The sequence below is a fragment of the Cyclopterus lumpus genome, chromosome 7, assembly GCF_009769545.1.
Source record: "Cyclopterus lumpus isolate fCycLum1 chromosome 7, fCycLum1.pri, whole genome shotgun sequence".
Taxonomy (NCBI): domain Eukaryota; kingdom Metazoa; phylum Chordata; class Actinopteri; order Perciformes; family Cyclopteridae; genus Cyclopterus; species Cyclopterus lumpus.
The window spans coordinates 14,212,493-14,231,166 of record NC_046972.1 but is presented as its reverse complement, the minus strand read 5'-3'; the positions used below and the strand labels follow the sequence as shown (position 1 = coordinate 14,231,166).

Sequence of the window (18,674 nt, the reverse complement as noted above, 5' to 3'; positions counted from 1 at the left end):
AGCTGTACTTTAAAGAGAAATGTTTCCTATGTTCAACATCTTAGTTTATCATGTTACCTTCTGCTAATTGGCACAATTAGTACATCTGAGGCCAATGGGAATGGCGACATTTTTCACAGGTATTTTCTATAGGAAAGACTATTTTTTAATTACCAGCTGGTGGCTGTTAGGGTATCACCAAAGTCAGAAATATTCATCCTCAGTGCTATATGAATGTGAATTCCAAAAGTGGTTGACCAATTTAATTTAGAGAAAATTTTCAAAAGACAGTTATTTCAAAAGAAATTTAATGAAACTTGCAGACATACAATGTTATTGTGGCAATAACATAAAGTTTGTGTGCGTGTGATCTGAAGAGAGAGTGGACTGGGAGTGTTTATATGGGGGTTGAGTATATGGGATTCCAGGGGTTAAAAGGCTTCCCTTCAGCAGTCAGACAATGGACAAACATACTGGCTATGACAAAAACCAAACCCACTGTGTCTGTGTCACACACTCACACAGACAGTAAACCACATAACAATCTGAGTTAATACCATAAGTAAGGGTTTATACATGATGAAAGTATATCTCTAATACCTTAAATCTCTCTCAAGTGTAAACCAGTGGGCATACGTACACAAACACAATGACTTCCATATGTGCACACATATCATATAGAATAAGTGTAGTTGACACATGAATTACTTTGCCTACCTTTTTCTTTTCTTCTGTCTTTTCTCTCCTCAAAATCTTTTTGTCGTCTGATAGCACAGCTATTGTTTTTTAAAGAAGCAAAACGCACAGACACATACTACAAAATCTTACTGAGAGAGCAATTTGTGATTTGTTTTGCTTGATGATGTATTAATGTGTGCGTGTGTTTTGAACACACACAAAAAGAGCAAGACCAAGGGAGAAGTCATGTCACGTCATCTCCATCGATCAGGAGACAATGTCACTCTATAACCATGAAGCCCCTCCTCTGCTCTCCCTCAAACGGAGCAACCCACACCTCTTTAATAACAGAATAAAAAACTATGACAACCAAATGTCCGTCTGCTCGCGTGCCATCACGTCGCCTAAATGCGCTCTGTTCACCCTGTTGCAAGGCGGACTAGTGAGATGTAATATTAGAGGTATCATCACCAGAGAAAGACAGAGTGTGCTCTAATTTTAGCAATACCATTGATCTATTCAAATCAAATTAGTATGCCCCTTGGTAGTCCGGGGGGAGGGGAGAGGAAACACTTTTTTTTTAATGAACAGAATCTTTTCCTGCACATCATGAATGTTTGAACCCCTGCATGTTTCAGCCGCACAGACATCACACTGTCTCCTGTCTGTCCTTACAAAGCCAGCTGGTTTCCGGCTGACTGGCTGGATCAGTGGCTGGTGTAGGACAGTGGCAGATGTGTGTGTAATCCGTATGACCCATCCACACTCATTATATAAGAGGATCTATCTGCAGGTAACAGGCCATCTGTAGTAAAAGAACATGGACCACAGATATCAAATAGTCTTTTCCGGCTCTGTGACAACACAGTGTGAGTGTGAAAAGTGGATTAGCTGATCATGGCCGAAGTGTATTTGTTGTAGTTTAGGGGTCTTAGACATCATGAAATGCAATGTCTAGTTTATGTCTGACTGAGGATATATTCATACATTTGTTGTCATATTTGTATATTTATCATATTTGTATAAAGGCATAGCAAAAGAAAAATACTTTTAACATATTTAAATAAATTGTGGTGGAATTGTGGTCAAAAGACAAAGTATTCTCTTTACTAACAGCTGATAAAAACAAATCCAGAATGCATTTACAGTCACTCATCTTTCAGCTAATAAAGCTCTTGTGGCATTTCTTGTTTTGTAAATAATCATTACAAAATAGTCACATGGTTTATTTATCCAAAAGGTATACTGCTTTAAGTGGCAACAAATGTACAACGTTTAATCTAAATCAGAGTTGTTGTTTTTTAATTCTGTTTAATCTGTACCCCTCTGCCCGTTTAGCCGAGAGATCTGGTCGACTTTCTGATATCACAGCACTTGACTTCCCGCCAAGCCAGTTGTCCATCTTTTTGGCCTTTTCTGAAATAGCATTTTAGATGTCCAAACATGTGTCAATATCATCAATAAGTTAGTTATATCGTTATGAAAGCTAGAAAATCTATTTAAATGAATGAGGTGAGGAGGGAAGCAGAATCATATATTTCATTTGAGAAGACAGGATCCTCCTCAGCATTAAGATTGTTTTTGGACCTTCCCCTTAATTTAACAGTGACCCATATCTCAAAAATGTTGTAATAAAGAACTATTAAATAGATAATAATACAGCCACTATACTAATAAGGAAATTAGGACATTCCAGAGGCTGAATATCAAATCAATGAACAGTAGAGTGAAGTAACTAATTCTGTCCCTCAAGGGACAAGGAGAGAAAGATGGCAGTGTTCAAGCAGCTCATCACAGGACTGTTTATCACCTCTCGTGTGGAATTCAAATTAGGAACGCTTTAGATGAGTGCCCTGGAGCTTAACTCACAACTTGATTTAAACTGCAACTGTTTTTTTCTGGGATGTTCCCAAAAACTAGACAACTAATACCTATGTCTTCCGTCAGCAGTGAGCCTTTCTGTTGGTAACAGAAATCACTGTAGGTTGGTCATTAGTTTTCTGTCATATGCTGCTTATCAATTTCATGTCTGTTTGATTAGCTTATGTATTGAAACTCTTCTACCACATATCCAATACAATGTTCAATCCTTTGAGCCGGGATGTTGCATCCACAAAAAATGGGAGACCAGACTAGAAGAAAAGTAATAAATACCAATTTATTTACAAAGTAACCAAAAAGAACAAAACAAATGTGCAAAGCCAGTATTTAGTCATGTAAGCTTGCGTGGATGTCTGAAAATGTCTGAAGCAAACACATCAAATAGCAGCCCTGTAAGACACAGGGCCAGTGGATTGGATTATCTGTCACATATAAAATAAAGCCCCTTTAAATCAAACAAAAGTGAACCTTCCGGACATTTAATTTTTCTTTTTAAATGGCAACATGCACTCAAACACGTTTAACTTTACTAAATGCATATGATCATCGATACAAAGAATACAGTGTTTACATTTCAGTCAGCAGTTCTCTCTACATATACTGTAATTATTTGTATCCTGTGATGGGGAACAACATCTTCTCAATGGGCAGAAGAAGAACAGTTACATTGAGAAACAGCGTGCCTCTATGAAGCCTCGTGCCGTTTTCTAATCAGCCACTGCACCAGCAGGACGGCAGGCATCACCCTAAAACAAGATGAATCCAGTCAAGTCGAATTCAATCAAGTCGGTTCATGAGAAATTATAAAGAAAATATCAGTATTCAACAAATGATATAAAAAGCTCTTGTAAAAATAAGTAAAATGTAATTCAGAAAGCATCAGACATAATATCCAGTGTAATGATTCAACTAAGAAGCAGTATTACCGGTTTTGTAAGTTATTCTTAATGGTACAGACACATGTGTTGAAAAAGAAGAACGTAAAATGTCTCAGGCCTTGCCAAGCCCAGAACCCCAACTCAGCCACCTGCCAGAAGAACAACTCCAGTCTGGGGAAGACAGAAAAGACACAGAGTGAGATTAGCTATGTGAGGGTTTTTCTTTTAAAACTAGACTGTTAGTGATTAAGAAGGCCATTTATTGATAGAAACTTTATTAATTAATTAGTTACTTATAAACCCTTCCAAATCTTAGTTGACATTTTAGATATTGGCCTATAATTGTTATGGTTAGATTGATCTCTGACATTAAATATTGGGAACATAACCTTGACCGAAACAATGCAAAGGTAAATTGACTTTCCAGGGTTCAAAAAAGTATGATGTGGGTTGCATTCGTATATGGATTAGTCGGTGTAAATGCATGGAATCCTCTAGATTCGTCTTCAATCAATAGTTCAACATATTAGGAAATGTGCTTTTTTGCTTGCTTGCTGAGAATGGATGCAAGGATTGATACCACTATATATGTGTGTTAAATATGAAGCTGCAGCCAGTTAGCTTAGCTTAAAACAAAGACTAGAAACCGCTAGCCTGTCTGAAGCTCAAAAAGACCAGCTAATGGTATCAGTCTTCTCTTCTAACGCTTGCCTAAACGTGTCTATGTTATGTAGGCTACAGGGTGTTCAGTATATGTATTACCTGTGCCTAATTTGGAACAGTGGGCCAAACGACAGCATGAGAGTTATGAGCAGGTAGGACACGATTCTTGCAGGGAGTCCAATCATGCTCAGATAGGTCACCAGGTTGGCCAGCAGAACTGAAACACAGATGTTCACAAAGGCTTACTGTAACAATCTGAATGTTTTTTCTTATGCCTTAAATCTGAAATGAACTAGACAACGAATAACGGGCTTATTGCTTTAGTATTGCTAAATCTATATATACATACATATACTGTCCAACTGCGAAACCATTCTATTTGAATTATTTATGTATTTTTACATCTGAACATGAAATCAGAGCAGGCTGTAATACGCTGTCTGGTGTGTGTAGGTGTATATGTGTGTGTGTTAGCCTTACCATTGTGTACCATTTCAAACTGGTGAAGAGGTTCTTTATTTGGTGGAGCTCTGTACAATTCCTCCTCAGTAGGGCTTTCCCTCTGAATATGTTTAGCCTCCTTTTCCTTTTCCACTTTCATCTCCTCATCTTCCTCTCTGGCAATCTCCAGATTCATCCTTGTTTGGTTACAGTTAAGGGGCAGTTCGGGCTCTTTCTGTATAATCAAATATGAGACGATATCTGCAAATAAGGGAAAGATGTGGTGAAAAAGAAAATAAATTAAAAAAGAAAGTTGGTCAGATACAGTTTGCACATAACAAAACTGCACAGTAGCCTGTCTATAAAGGAGATGACGTCTGCAGGGAACCAGGTGGTCATAGTTGGCTCACGGTATGCATCATTTTGTTCCGAACATGGCATATAAACAAACTTATAATGCTGTAGATGGGCTTATGATCCAAGTAGGCTTTTCTCAGTGGGCTATCTTTCGACGAATTACGCAAGGTTTCGTCATGTCGACTCACCGTTGCACTGAAGGAAATGAATAGCATCCTTGTAGCCACTGTGGTAGGCTTGTTCCAGAGTCTAAAGGGCACAAATAAAAGTGGTACAAAATGATCCTTCACAGAGTTATTGGAAGACACGTGTTCTTAATTACCGAGCATTTATCAACATATGTGACGGAAAGGGTCATCCCTCTTATGATTTGCAATTAAAGAATTCACTGAAACATTTAGTTTTGACGGATATATTATGTAGCAAAACAAACACAAGATCATCTCCTAAAGGTAAAACATATACATCTCATGTCCTGAATAGTTTTCAAATTGTTATAAAACACAACCCCATTTCTCTGTCCTTAGTACCCTTACCTCTAAGTTCATGGGGTAGAGAGCATTAACGATCCTGATGCTGTTCGCCTTGTTAGCCTTCAAGGTGCTGCCACTCACCACCATGTCCCACATGCACGGTGTGTCGGTGGGACATATGTCTATCTCTCCAGAGAATGGACACACTGTCAATGTTTGACTGTGGGGTACAGGCGCCACTGGCTGCATGCTGGTGAAACCCCCGTCCACGTAATACTGTGCGACAAGATCACATGCATTATGGTACAGATCGGACCATGGGCTCAAAGTGAGTTATTAAAAAGGCTCTCAAAAACTCACTACTCCTTTGAAGGTTGGAGGCAGCATACCACAGTACACAGGCACAAAGCAGCTGCATAGTAAAGCCTAAGGAAAACATGGGAATAGAAATGGAAATCATTCTAGAAAGTATTTTTAAAAACTTTTTTTGTTTTGTTTTTTTTGCTTCCAACCTGCTCAGGTTTTAGGGTGTGAATCTGCAGTGTCCACTTGCCTGCAATACATCCTCTTTGGAATGGAACTCAGACATCACAATATGCTTGCAATCACTCAGGCGTGTCATAGACACAGAAAGACGCCCGTTGGCCAGTTTGTGTGCATCAGAAGGAAGATATTTGTTTAAGATACGCTCTAACCAGCGGAACACATTGATTGAGGGGTTAAACGGTCCAAGTGTGAAAGCCTTCATCTGTTTGGCAAAATGCAGCATCTCATCCCGAATAGTAACTGTAAAATAGAAGACGTTGAATCAGAAACTTTAATTACATTCGACAGAAGTAGACACAGAAGAAAGATAAAGTCACTTACTCAAGCTCATATCACAGACCACGGCAGCTGCTACCAGAGACCCTGCCGATGCACCCAGGACACAAGGTGCCGTGCGCAGTATCCACGGTGCATGAGTGAGGAAGCACTGGGCAACCCCTAACTGGTAGGTGGACATGAATCCAGATCCAGAAAAGGAGATGGAAGGAGAAACGTCACGATAGTGACAACTGGAAAATCCTGGCGCCATTTTCTAAAGGATTTTAATGATCAGTTTAAAAGTTTTAAGCCGTAGCTGGTGCAAAACATTAAGTTTATGGCAAAAATTCCTTTACTTCTTAAAAGCAGACAGAGTCCAAACAGGCTGGGATGAGTTATCCAGTGGAAAGTGAGGGACGGTCTCACAATCAGTGTTTTTAAACCAATCTCAATTAGACATACTATATTGGTCATGGTCATGTGATACATAAAACATACAACGCTCTCATGACTTGTTGTTAATAAAAGCTAGGATGTTGGCTGGTATCTATGGACACTAATTAATAAACATATTAGATAAGGCCCCTTCTTTTATTATTTTAGCACAGACAGAAAGGAAAACGTAGGATTTTACATTCATGGGTTTTCAAAAGGACAACTTACAACAGGGAGCATCACATTAATGATACACTTTTATCTTTGGATATTAGTATTTTATTACAGAAAGGGAATAACACTGTTTTACTTCATTGACTATAAATATCTGCAACAAATCTGTTAATTTATGCTTTCACAGTCGACCATTTATTGACAGCAGTGTCTGTTTAAATTATTCCACTTTTAGTCTTGATAATGACTTTAGCTTCGTATTTGTGTAATATTATCTAATGATTCGTGAGCAGCTTTGATTGGTCATTAATTAAGCAGTGCTTTTATACGTTTTGATCACTTATCTCAAACCTGCTCCAGAGCAGATTCTGTCATTTAACCCTCAACACAATACATTTAAATGCGAAAAATCATTCCACCCTTTCTCATCCTATTTATTGTAACAACAATCTGCAAGACTTATACAGTATATGAAAACAATGTGCATTTTGTGTATGTATCTTGAGCAAGCCTGGGAAATTTAAGTTATGAAGTTCATTTGGCTGTTTGAAAATTGAATATTTTCGTCCTTTAGTGTTCGTTCTGATAACAGTAATAGATACACTGCTTCACAGCAAAATGAAAAGCAAGATCAATGTGCAATTATTCTTTAAAAAAATACATAGCAATGCATTTTGTTAAAGCTGTACATGAAAACAATTTTCTGAAAACAGATCTCCATTCTACTAATCATTTGTGTTCTTGTATTCTCCATGTGTTTAGGACACTTAATAGATTGTTTTGTTTTCTATGGTGGATGCTGTGGTGAAGCAGGATCAGGGGAAACCTCAAAATGGTCCTCACAGAACTCATGTGTAGGACCGCTGTCTGAAAAGTCCCTGTCCTGAGGTGGAGTATATTCTTGGGACTCAACAACCTGTGACTTCTTGTTGTTTTGTGGGAGTTTCAGAAACCTGAGGGGAGGCAGAGAAAAGGCCATAACATTAAATGAATGTGCTATTCTGAGGAAGAGCTAGGGGGAGAATGACACTAGGAAAAAAGGACAGAGACCTGAAGAGGAGTTTTTGTCCTCGCTCCTTTTTAATGATGTTGAGTTTGTAGTAGTGTCGCAAAGCCCGAGACATTTTCTCATAGGTCATATTATCTCGATTCTGTGAAAAGAAATCACACATCATCAAACGCCTGTGCTACAACATTTATTTTGCTACCATGTCCTGTTTTTGCTGTTTTGTCTCTCCGCCTCTGTGTTCATGTTCCCTGTAAGATCTACCACACCGGCCTGGGTGCTCACCTTGTGGTTTCCCCAGAGACGTGCCAGTCCGTTGGGGTCGACTACCCTGAACACCAGGTTGTTCCGGTCCTCCCATCGGATGTATTCTTGGTAACGGTCATCACACAGAAGCTGATACACATAGTCCCACAGCAGTCTACACTCTGGTCATCATTACAACAGCAAGAAGACACGTGTTGCAAAAACTAGTATTACGATCAGCAGTTATTGTTTTTTAAAGTTCTATTAAGTAGCCATAATATAACTAATATAACTTCAAATACAACGATGTGTTCATATGGTAGCATGCATGTATCCATAAGCGTGTCACTCTTAAAGCACTTAAGACATGTTACAAGACACTAAGACACCAAGAATAACCAAGAAAGTGAAAATGTGGTGCAGCTAAATATTGGACTTAACCTTTTTAGTTTGCGAGGAAGAGCATCTCATTTTCTCGAAGAACAGAGTATCAGATTTGTGTCTAGGAGTTTGTCTGCCACCTAGTGGTCGAACTTGCATTTTACAGTTTAAAAAAGGAGTTGCAATTTGTAACATAGTTGTGCACCTCCTCTCAAACAGAATACATATGTTCATGTGTATTTACCAGGTGAATACTGCAGTACAGCTGTAAAAAAGTTAAGTTACCTGGGATGCGACCGTTGGCTTTGTGCATTGGGCTCTTTGGCTTCTCTCGACTGGACAGGTTGAGCGGCTCCTGGATTACACTCGCAGTTTGGGGCAGACAATGAACTTGGTTGTGGAGCAATGGAGAGACAGCTACTGATCCATCTAATAGAGAGAGAAGGAAATATACAAAGAAACAAAGAGAGAGGGACACTAAGTCAGACATCACAGTAAATAATTATAACTGCAGGACGCTGTGTTTCTGATATTGTTGTTTGTGATATCCACTAGAATGCGTAAGTGTGTGTAAACTGTGAAATAGGAATGTGAGGAGCTGTGACAAAGAGCTAAACTGAAAGCAAAAGTGGTTTTACAAGAGTTTAAACATTGTACATTCATGGGTTTACCAAAAGCAATGCACACATTTCACTAGATACAATATGGAGCACAAAGTCAATGTTTTGGAGTTGTACATTCGTTGGATTCCAAGTAACCACAGCCACTGGCACACAGGCTACTTCTTACAATGGAAAGCACATTTTTTTAAATGGTGGCAAACTTGTGTGCATTTGTATTCTTCTAATGAGAGGTACACTTGTCTAAACCAGAAGTGTCCAGTAACAAAGTAAATGTACTCAGAACCTGTACTCATGCACAGTTTTTAGTGAGTTTTTGGTCCCCCCATTATGTATCTGTGTGCATCTAAAAAACAAATGTTTTACATTTACTTCTCAACATCTGGACCATTAACAACATTACAATGCTGTTGACAGAAATGTAGCACACTGAAATTGTCTGTTTCCAGATTAAGAATCATTAATTGCACTGTTATATAATTTTTTTAATTGCAGGGCTGTTACATGTCTTTTGGCATAATAGTTACATCTTTAACCCCATTAATACATGAACCATCCACCTTTATGCTGGTCAAATGGGTTGAGGGTGAACATGCATTGGTCAGGGTTTCATGTTTGGGAAAAAGAAGCTGACCGATTTCCCAATAAGTACAGTAAAATATCGAGAGAGCATGAATTCCTGGATGATGTGTTTGCACCTGCTGATCAGGAAGTAGGCCAATCACACCCACAATCTATCCAGGATAAACAAGTTTGGTTTGATACACACACCATTAACTCAAATCAGCTTTGTCTGTGTATGAATAGTATATGTGTGTTCTTTGCACATCCATGCACTCTGCATACAGTAGGCTACATAACAATCTGACCTCAATGTCAATACATTGTTGTCCAGATATGTTCTATTATATGATTAAAAAGGTGCAACATGTGTAATTCCCAGCACTAATAACTATTTGCGATATAAAGATATGGTGGAGTAATATCTACCTTTTCTAGTGGCTTTTGTGGGATTATGGGCCGCTTACTTCAACTATCCAGACACGTGCACATTTTAGTGCATCAGAGTCTCAGTGTCCCACTGTCTAGCTAATGGCCGCCACTCTGTTCTTTGCTGTAACTGCGTTGCTGAAGCGTAAAACCCACCCTCCAAAATGCCCACAGGAAAACACTGTTAGCTCTGTTGTTGTTGTTGTTGTTGTTTGCACTGTAAGTGCTGTTAGCTATGTTTGCTGCTGGTTGCCGGCTCAGCTGTCACCATGTTGAGAGCTGTGTGTAGTCAATAGTTTTGCCATGAAATTCCTATTGAGCACCTCTAAGTTTTATTTTATTTATTTGGCTTGATATTTTTGTTTTGCTGTCTGTATCTGTATCCTCCTGCTAATTTGTTCCCTGCAATGTGTTTGACTTTATTGAGAGTGATTGAGAACTGATTATGTTGGCTATATGTTTAAATATGAAGTGCTGACCTTGGACATCATTGACTGCAGGAGGCTGAGGCTCTTGGACACTCTGAGTGGGTATCTGGCAGCTGACTTGGTTCTGGATGGGTCCAGTTTCAACGGAGGGAGACGAATTTGGAGGGTCACAGACAACACTCCTCCTTTGCTGTTTTACACACTGAAGGATCTCATACAGAACATCACCTGTGGTAAAGAAGAGTGCATTATGAAAACACAGCCTTAAAACCATTCAGCATACTCTGCAGAAGCATGCAGATCATTTCTACCCGAGTTGGGGCATCGGCGTCTGAAGTCTTCCTTGGTGAGCAGGCACAGAGCTCGCCCGTTCATCTCAAAGTGTCCCCTTTCAGGCCGGCGCAGTGAATACTCCTTCTGAGCCCAGTGGAGCCAGTGGCCAACATCCTCTTTGTTCCACAGAGATGGGTTTATTCCTTGAAAGCATATACACAAAATTCAAAGTTACACAAGGCGTTTGTGCTTTAGTAATGGCAGCTGCATTTACTTTGCTGCATGCAATTGTTGGAGTGGTATATCTTCCATGCAGGTAAGAGAGTGTGACTCACGCAGTTGTCCAGGTAGATGCCACAGGTCTTCCTGTGTGGGAGGACTGATCAAGGGAAGCTGGTTAGGGGGGGAATGATGCATACTGAGAGGAACGTTAACTTGCCTTTCATGCATTATGGATGGGGGACTGTTTTCTCTGTTTTCTTGCTGAAAAACATCCACACGCATGCCCGTAAGAACACTTTATACACCACTTAATTAGTGACAGAGAAACAATAACAAAGTCATTGTGAAACTTTTTACATAAAAGTTACATTTTCAGTAGCATTAGCCATAGAATAAAATTGAAAGCTTTTTTGACCTTACCTTGACCAAACGTAACGGAAATATTTTCTCCATGGAAATGCGCTTCTATCTGTTCGACTACACTGTACTAAAAACAAAAAGGATGGTTTCCTTAAAAGCAGACCTATAACCTTTTCAATAAATTAAATGCACTCCATATCAAACCTCCCAAAACTCCATATTAAATGAAGAAAGAAACTGAGAAATAATTAAAACTCCACTATTTTCTCATTCGACCTTTCCGGGAAATGAAAACGAAAGAAACATAATCATTGCAGGGGGTGTGTGCAAAATAGACTGATTGACGGAAGCATTGGCGGAGGACATTTCCAACAACATTTGACTGCACTTGATAAGAGTGCAATTCAGTAGCATATTTACACGCGCGTTGCATACATTGTATACATTGCATTTTATATAAATTAAGTATGAGAAAAAATTGCTTTTTGGAAAAATTGGATTTGAATACGGAAAGCAATTTTGAGTGTGGATAAGTTATGGCAAACTACAGGAGTAGCGCGTGCGCCAATGAAGCATAAGGAGTCGTCGGAGCTCCACCTCCTCTCACAGATATACCGGAAGAAGACCAAACAACAACGAGCACACTGTTAAGCAACACACTAGGTAAGCGGTAGAAGAAGTATTCAAAACCGCCATTTAATACAAGTTGTATCAGCAACATTTAAGTAAAGACCACGCATGCAGAACATGGTCTTACCATTAGACTAGATATGGGGCACAGGAGGACCAAAACCAGGACTGCACTTGGCAGACTGTCAGACCCTGATGTCGTCAAATGGAAATTTTTTTTTAAGGAAATCTTTTCCGCTTTTGCCCAGTTTTTGTTCTCCCAGAGAATGGAAGTTTCTCGAAGTAATCTAAGTATTATGTGTAGTAAAGCATGTTGTCATAATCTCTGCCTAGCATAAGCCTGGTGAGAGGTATTGTTCAGTCATGTGTTTGTCTGTGCGTGAGAGTGCGCCTCTGTCTGTCCACAGCACATTTTGTATTCTGGTTGCTGTCACTCACATTCCCATTGACGCCTGCTTACTGCTCACTCACCACAATATAACTACCAGTATTCACACTGCTGTGCCTCTCTGCCCTTCAGGCGCTGCCAAGCGGGCAAACAACTTGGATTTATAAGATGACTTTCAGCACCTTGCTTGCATGAGTTGTGGATGAGGTCTGTTTGACAAGACTCTCAACATGGCGATGACTGAAGCGAGTTACAATGATTTGCATTGTATTTTGTGGTTGTTAATCTCTGAAATAGTTTTGTAACCACCTGTATACAACTTGTTTTGTAATATTTCTCTAGTGATGTGGGCTGAAAAAATAGGGAAACAGTTGGGCCACCCGACACGTACAGTGGCAGGGTGGCTGGTCAGTAGGTACCTCCAAGTGTGCAACCACATTCTTGAAGAGAGTGCTGTGCAGCTGTGTGGGATCCAACCTGTGGACACAGTGCTGGAGCTGGGTCACGGCCCTGGTCTGGGTCTGCAGTCAGCAGCCAAACTCCTCACAGAGCCCACAGGCCGGCTTATAGGGGTGGATTACTCAGCATACATGCATCAGGTGAAGTATAAATACTGACAGTGGAATAAAGTATTTAAATTAGAGTTTCTTATCGCACGCACGTCTTGAAGATTGTTACAAACTGTCTTTTATCATGCCTAGCCACACAAACTGTAAGCCTCTCTGTAAGGAACACAACCAACACAAGCTGGTAGAACATCAGCTGGGCCGCTAGTCTGGGACTGTATTGGAGCCTATTCTTAGGGGGCAGACATTACTCTCATTTGGAAAAGTAGAACATTTCTCTCTTTCTGTTCTGTACAGATGGCAAGTAAGCGATTGAAGGCATTTGTGGCCAGTGGGAAAGTGACTCTACACCACTGTGATGTAGCAGCAATGCCTCTGGCAGACAGCCTTGTGGATAGAGTATTTCATTGTAACTGCTACTACTTCTGGCCTGATCTCAGGAAGGGAGCCACAGAGATACACCGTGTAATGAAACCAGGTGGGACATGATGTTGTCAGTAAGACCAACAAATGTGCCACTTCGAAGCACATTTGTTGTTCAAAATAAAACATGTCTTAGAATGTCAAGTGATTTATTACCTAGTTTGGACTTTCTAAGCAATCACTGTCTTTTTTATGGTTCTCTCCTGAACCCACCCAGGCGGTGTGATGGTGGCCGTGCTGAGGCTGTCAAGTGTTGCTGCTATCGCAGCAAAGCAAGTGTTGCCAGGGGAGAACTGGCGGCCAGAGGCCTACATGGCAGCTCTGAGAGACACTGGCTTCACTGATGTCAGAATGGAAGACACACGGCACAAATACATTACTCTTCAGGCTATCTATGCTACTGCCTCAAAATGAGATTGAAAACAAACCAACTGTGAGATTGTGTGCAGTCTAACCACTTTTGTGATCAGTAGGTTTTGTATTGATCCATTAATGAGTCAAGTTATAATTTTTGAAGATAGGAATTTTATAAAGTTTTGTAATAAACAAATACATGATCAGAAATGTATCTTGACTAACAAATGCTTTAGTCAAGCCAAACAAACAGTCAGAATTAAGTACCGGTATGTAGATCTACAAGTTTCATAATGCAAAGCTAACGCCACTGTATTCATGAGGACAGGTGCACAATCAATACTGTGGTTTTGGGATTATAATGAAACTGGATTATAATGAAACTGGAAAACATATATATATAATATACATTCTGGAAGGATGCTGGGCTTGAAACAAAGGGAAGAAAACATCATCAACCATCTGAGAATAGACTTACGGTCTCAACCATACTTTATATTAAAATAGGCAAGCCCCCAACTGGAAAATGTACAAACTGTAGCCAAACAGAAACATTCAAACATGTACATAACTAGAAATAAAAACACAATATCAACATAAATCACCTTCTTCAAGCAATAAGGAGGGGAAACACCGTGACTTTTCATTGTCATCACCCTTGGGGGGGAGAAACAGCAGGCAAGACTTCTGTATGTATTTCCCCTGCATGGTCCCGTCCCCCACACTCCAGTCCTGCTGGTGGCGCTAATGCAGCGCCAACCGCCGAGAAACGTTTGAGAAGAAGAAGAAGAAGAAAATCCAAAACAGACTGGCGCTATAAAAGCGCCCGTTGAGTGGATGCCAGCGGCTGAAACCGGATAAAAGTAATTTATTGGGATTTAATATCGAGTATATAACACATTTGTGTGACTACGGTGTGGTTCTTGGATTCCTCAAAGAAGTAACGATTGAACGTCATCAGGCTAAAGCGTGAAACGTGAAGCGCAAAGCAACAAGCTGAACTGCCTGTCTGGTCCAAACGAACAGGTTAACCAACAGAAACGCACGCGGGCCCAGTCTCGCGACTTTGTTTGTGTTGCGTTCAGACTCATCCTCCTTTCTCTCCCCCCCCCCCCCCCCCGGAGCAGAATGCAGAAGGCCTCCCGTTTGAAGCGCGAGCTTCAGATGCTGAGCACCGAGCCCCCTCCCGGGATCACATGCTGGCAGACCGAGGAGCGGATAGACGACCTCCGGGCACGTACGTGTTCTCGCGATGTGTTCTCAATAATTCACCACGTACATGTCTGTCTTCCAGCTACCTCATCACGTCTTATCGTTTTACGTACAGAGATAGTGGGCGGAACCGGGACTCCATATGAAGGTGGACTCTTTTCCTTGGAGATTAATGTCCCAGATAGGTACGTGTTCTCAAAGTTTAAGCATCTGTGTGTTCCCTCTCCCCATGTTCACGTTATAAACACTTGCCCTGCTGTTTTTCTCTTGCAGGTACCCGTTTGAACCTCCCAAAATGCGATTCTTGACCCCCATCTACCACCCAAACATCGACAATTCAGGACGTATCTGCCACGATGCCCTCAAACTCCCACCAAAGGTTGGATTTATCAATAATTTAAAAAAAACACAAAGCTGTTTTGAATTCACGTCTGTCATCTAGTTTTCTTTGTCTGCGGTTAGATTTGTAATATTGTTTATTTATTTATTATTAAGGGTGCCTGGAGGCCATCCCTAAATATCTCCACAGTCCTCACCTCCATTCAGCTCCTCATGACTGAGCCCAATCCAGATGACCCACTCATGGCTGATATAGTGAGTAACGCATAATATTTTATACACATCTGTCATACTCTGCTGGAGTAACATCATTTTAAAACTCAATCACACTGTCGTGGTTTTATTTGTTTTTGTGAATATTAATGCAGTCATCAGAGTTCAAATACAACAAACAGCTGTTCACGGAGAAAGCCAGGAAGTGGACACAAGAACATGCTATTCAGAAGAACATGGTAAGTGTTTCAGATTTATTGGTGAAGCAGGTGTAATTTCTTTACTGTTGTACATGGTTGAAACAGGTTTCATCTTTTAATTACATTATGTACTGACCTTGGATAAGTTCCATTGTTCTTAGTGGGTCACTTGCTCCACAGCACTGTACAGTGTACACTGTACGCTGTCCATCATGGTATTGGTTCTATGTCGTGATATATTTTGCCCACAGGGTGGTGCTGTTGTCCCTCAATAATTCTACTAACTGAATATTGATTTACAACATGGTGATGCCGAATGTTTAATTTATATTTAAATGTGGGGGAGTATATATTGGCAATGTGGTGCCATTGTCTAAAATAGTTTGTAATCGTCTTTGTTCAGGGAGTCTTGAAGGGCAACAAGGACAATACTCCAGATTCGAAAGCTTCATCCCGCAAAAGGGAGGCTTTCGAGGTGTACCAGGAGGCAGTGGAGCCGCCAAAGAAAACTTGTGTGTAGTTTCCATCTCGCTCGTCAGAGCCACAGGTCTCTTTTCCAGAGCAAACACTCCTTACACACCTGTTTGCAAAGAGTACGATTTTTTATTTCGTGCCAATATCTACCTATTTTCACTATATATGTATTGCTATGTAATACAGTAATAGCCACATATTTATATGTATACATTTGTATGTTTGTCTCGTGATAATAAAGTTTATTTTAACACTAATTGATTGAACTAATTTCATGTATTACAGACTTTTTGTGTTGTGAGCATGTGTGTTTCACAGTAATGGCATAAGCGGAGTGGTTGATGGTATATACAGTATGAAGATAATAATTTTATTCAAACATATGCATACCAGTTGTATACAAAGTATGTACATCCTAAATAGCAAGTTGTTTTTTTACAAACTAAGGATTTATTTCTTAATATATAAAATTATATATTTGCTGTTTGTCATATAAAAAGGGAGACAAACATCATAAGTCTGTAGTGAGTCAATACCATGCTAGTTCAGAGGTAGTTACTTTGTATGTACATATTGCTAGCCTACTCTAATGTCTGTAGAAAGATAGCTACATCCCATTCAGTCTGTATAACTGCTTGCATCATATTGGGCAGATTTGCATATTTGAGAAAGAATCATGGAAACTATGAATCTTTTGCATTTTGCTCCCACAAAAAAAAAAAAGAACAACGGCTATTACACAGTTGCAAAGAAATATCTGACTATAACATTTCTGTGAATAAAAAAAAAACAGTAGCTTAGTCTGGTAAAGAAAAAATCCTGTTGTGACTCCCTTTCTTTGAAGCAGACCTTAGCAATAGCAGAGAACTTGTATTTAAAATAATAATACGATAACTCCACTTAAAATATAACCAAACAATCTGTAACCTCTAAGCTGCATGTCTCATGATCACATTTCAGAAAACAACATTTACTCTTGCATTTCTACTGGTTCTACCTTAATTCCCGCTGGCTTAACCATTGATTTGTCTGATGCGTAGTCCATGACTCAAGCAGTCCACTGGGGAGTGTCTGCAATTGTCCTTTTATTTGAACAGACATGTTGTAGTGGGGTGTTTCCTTTTTAATAGTCTTTACTTTGAAGGGAACTTTTAGTTGCACTCTCCATTTTCAGAGGCACTTTGTTGTGTTCTCAAAGACGTCTCTAGAGTACTCTACGGTCTCTGTGGACACATGCTGAGGTTCTTGAGGATTGATAACCCAGAGAGGGTCTTGCTGTTCAGTGGTGGTCCTTTAGTGTCCATAGTGTCCCAGCTAGCTTGGAGGTTCATGGATGAGAAGTAAGAGAGGCACTCATAGATGAGTGATACAGGGGGCAAGTGTTATGAATCACATCTTGATCTAAACTCTTGAGGCATTCCTCGTCGTTTAGGCTCCCTCCTGTCACCCTGTCTCTATCTCTGGCTGTAGGAATCTGGCAGGGAATGAGAGGAACAGAGGAAGAAGTGGAGCAGTGGGAAAACCTGATTAGATCCAGTTGGGGTTGGAGAGAAGACCCCCCACTGTAAAGGGCGTCAGCGTCAGCAAGTGACACCTGTGTCGATGAATCGGAGCAGGAGCTTTTTTCTGTCTCCACAGAAACCAGCGAGTCCAGTGTGCGGTCCCGGCGTAGCTGTGGACGCGCTTTGGGGTGAGGCCAGAAGAAGAACTGGGTGTGGTCTCGTGTGAAAAGTAGGAAGAGGAGGGGGTTGAGGCAGGCAGGCAGGGGCTGAAGAAGCAGGAGAACTGATTTAAGCACTTCTTCGCCCAGTGATAGGAGACCCAGCAGGGAGCAGAGGGAGAGAAAAGCTACGGGTACATATAGGAGGCCATTAGTAAATATTAGCCAGGCAACATGTTTAATCATAGCACAGTCCCACAAGCCCTCACACTCTCCCCTAAGTAACTCCCAGTAAAGGCGAATGTATGAGCCTGTGACTATGAGCAAGCACAGGGTGTTCATCATAATAAGCGCTAAGGGAAAGCCAAGGGAGGATGGTAGTCGAGAGGACGGGGGTGGCAGAGGGGAGGGAAGGCAGAAAGGCGAGGCCCCGTACTCCCCAACTCCTACCAGTGGGAGAGAAGCAAGAGTGAGGGAGAGAGTTAGGCAGAAAAGTGCACATGTGCGCACACTCCCAAGGGATGGGGACTTCCCATAGGCACGGGCACATGTCACGCTCACTCCACACTGCACAGCTGCCAGAGTCAGCAGCAACACGCTTGCTTGAGACGCAAACACCCAGACCCATCCTGTTGCTTGGCAGCCAGGACCCCCTTCCCAGCGGGCACCGTGGTGACCAAACTCTCCCAAGGTTAGAGCATCCACAAGGGCCAGGGTGCATGTACACACACCCGTCAGCAGGTTGGAAGCCCCCATGCAGGCCACAGTGAAGCGGAGCGGTGACAGGTAGCCGGGTGAGCCGAAGAGGGAGAGCAGCAGGAGGGAGTTCCCCAGAAGAGACACCAAGGAGATGGACCACAAGCCCACACGAACCAGCCAGCTCCCCAACAGAGAGTCACAGGGGCGGAAAGGACCTGCAACACACA

The 18,674-nt window shown here is 41.0% G+C and overlaps 4 protein-coding genes across 11 annotated transcripts in view; 1 reads left to right on the top strand and 3 right to left on the bottom strand.

Annotated features, from left to right (window-relative positions):
* Positions 1 to 2,797: 2,797 nt before the first annotated feature.
* LOC117733444 (patatin-like phospholipase domain-containing protein 2) lies at positions 2,798 to 7,059 on the bottom strand. The gene is made up of 9 exons (XM_034537094.1): positions 6,218 to 7,059; positions 5,904 to 6,136; positions 5,711 to 5,776; positions 5,414 to 5,626; positions 5,066 to 5,126; positions 4,560 to 4,781; positions 4,179 to 4,296; positions 3,465 to 3,587; positions 2,798 to 3,284 (listed from the first exon to the last, which is right to left on the bottom strand). The coding sequence occupies exons 1-9, from the start codon at positions 6,423 to 6,425 to the stop codon at positions 3,224 to 3,226; spliced, it is 1,305 nt and encodes a 434-aa protein (XP_034392985.1). The 5' UTR covers positions 6,426 to 7,059; the 3' UTR covers positions 2,798 to 3,223.
* Positions 7,060 to 7,179: 120 nt separating this feature from the next.
* Positions 7,180 to 11,661, bottom strand: etv7 (ETS variant transcription factor 7). 3 transcript variants are annotated; one of them, XM_034537107.1, is made up of 8 exons: positions 11,350 to 11,661; positions 11,043 to 11,190; positions 10,746 to 10,910; positions 10,486 to 10,662; positions 8,682 to 8,825; positions 8,055 to 8,197; positions 7,814 to 7,914; positions 7,180 to 7,716 (listed from the first exon to the last, which is right to left on the bottom strand). In XM_034537107.1, the coding sequence occupies exons 1-8, from the start codon at positions 11,380 to 11,382 to the stop codon at positions 7,551 to 7,553; spliced, it is 1,077 nt and encodes a 358-aa protein (XP_034392998.1). In that variant the 5' UTR covers positions 11,383 to 11,661; the 3' UTR covers positions 7,180 to 7,550. The 3 variants fall into 3 exon arrangements, with proteins under 3 accessions (XP_034392998.1, XP_034392999.1, XP_034393000.1); XM_034537108.1 differs by having other exon boundaries at positions 8,055 to 8,140; XM_034537109.1 differs by having other exon boundaries at positions 11,043 to 11,100.
* Positions 11,662 to 11,747: 86 nt separating this feature from the next.
* On the top strand, positions 11,748 to 16,358 carry LOC117733460 (ubiquitin-conjugating enzyme E2 T-like). 6 transcript variants are annotated; one of them, XM_034537126.1, is made up of 7 exons: positions 11,748 to 11,952; positions 14,778 to 14,887; positions 14,978 to 15,047; positions 15,136 to 15,241; positions 15,358 to 15,456; positions 15,570 to 15,653; positions 16,018 to 16,358. In XM_034537126.1, the coding sequence occupies exons 2-7, from the start codon at positions 14,779 to 14,781 to the stop codon at positions 16,132 to 16,134; spliced, it is 585 nt and encodes a 194-aa protein (XP_034393017.1). In that variant the 5' UTR covers positions 11,748 to 11,952; position 14,778; the 3' UTR covers positions 16,135 to 16,358. The 6 variants fall into 6 exon arrangements, with proteins under 6 accessions (XP_034393017.1, XP_034393014.1, XP_034393013.1 ...); XM_034537127.1 differs by lacking the exon at positions 11,748 to 11,952 and adding an exon at positions 12,793 to 12,906; XM_034537124.1 differs by lacking the exon at positions 11,748 to 11,952 and adding an exon at positions 13,716 to 14,513.
* Positions 16,359 to 16,415: 57 nt separating this feature from the next.
* LOC117733433 (leucine-rich repeat-containing G-protein coupled receptor 6) overlaps positions 16,416 to 18,674 on the bottom strand; it is a 34,620-nt gene continuing 32,361 nt past the window's right edge. Inside the window, exon 18 of the mRNA XM_034537073.1 lies at positions 16,416 to 18,662. Within this exon, the coding sequence (XP_034392964.1) occupies positions 17,416 to 18,662 (1,247 nt within the window). The 3' untranslated portion in view covers positions 16,416 to 17,415. The remainder of the gene's footprint in view (positions 18,663 to 18,674) is intronic.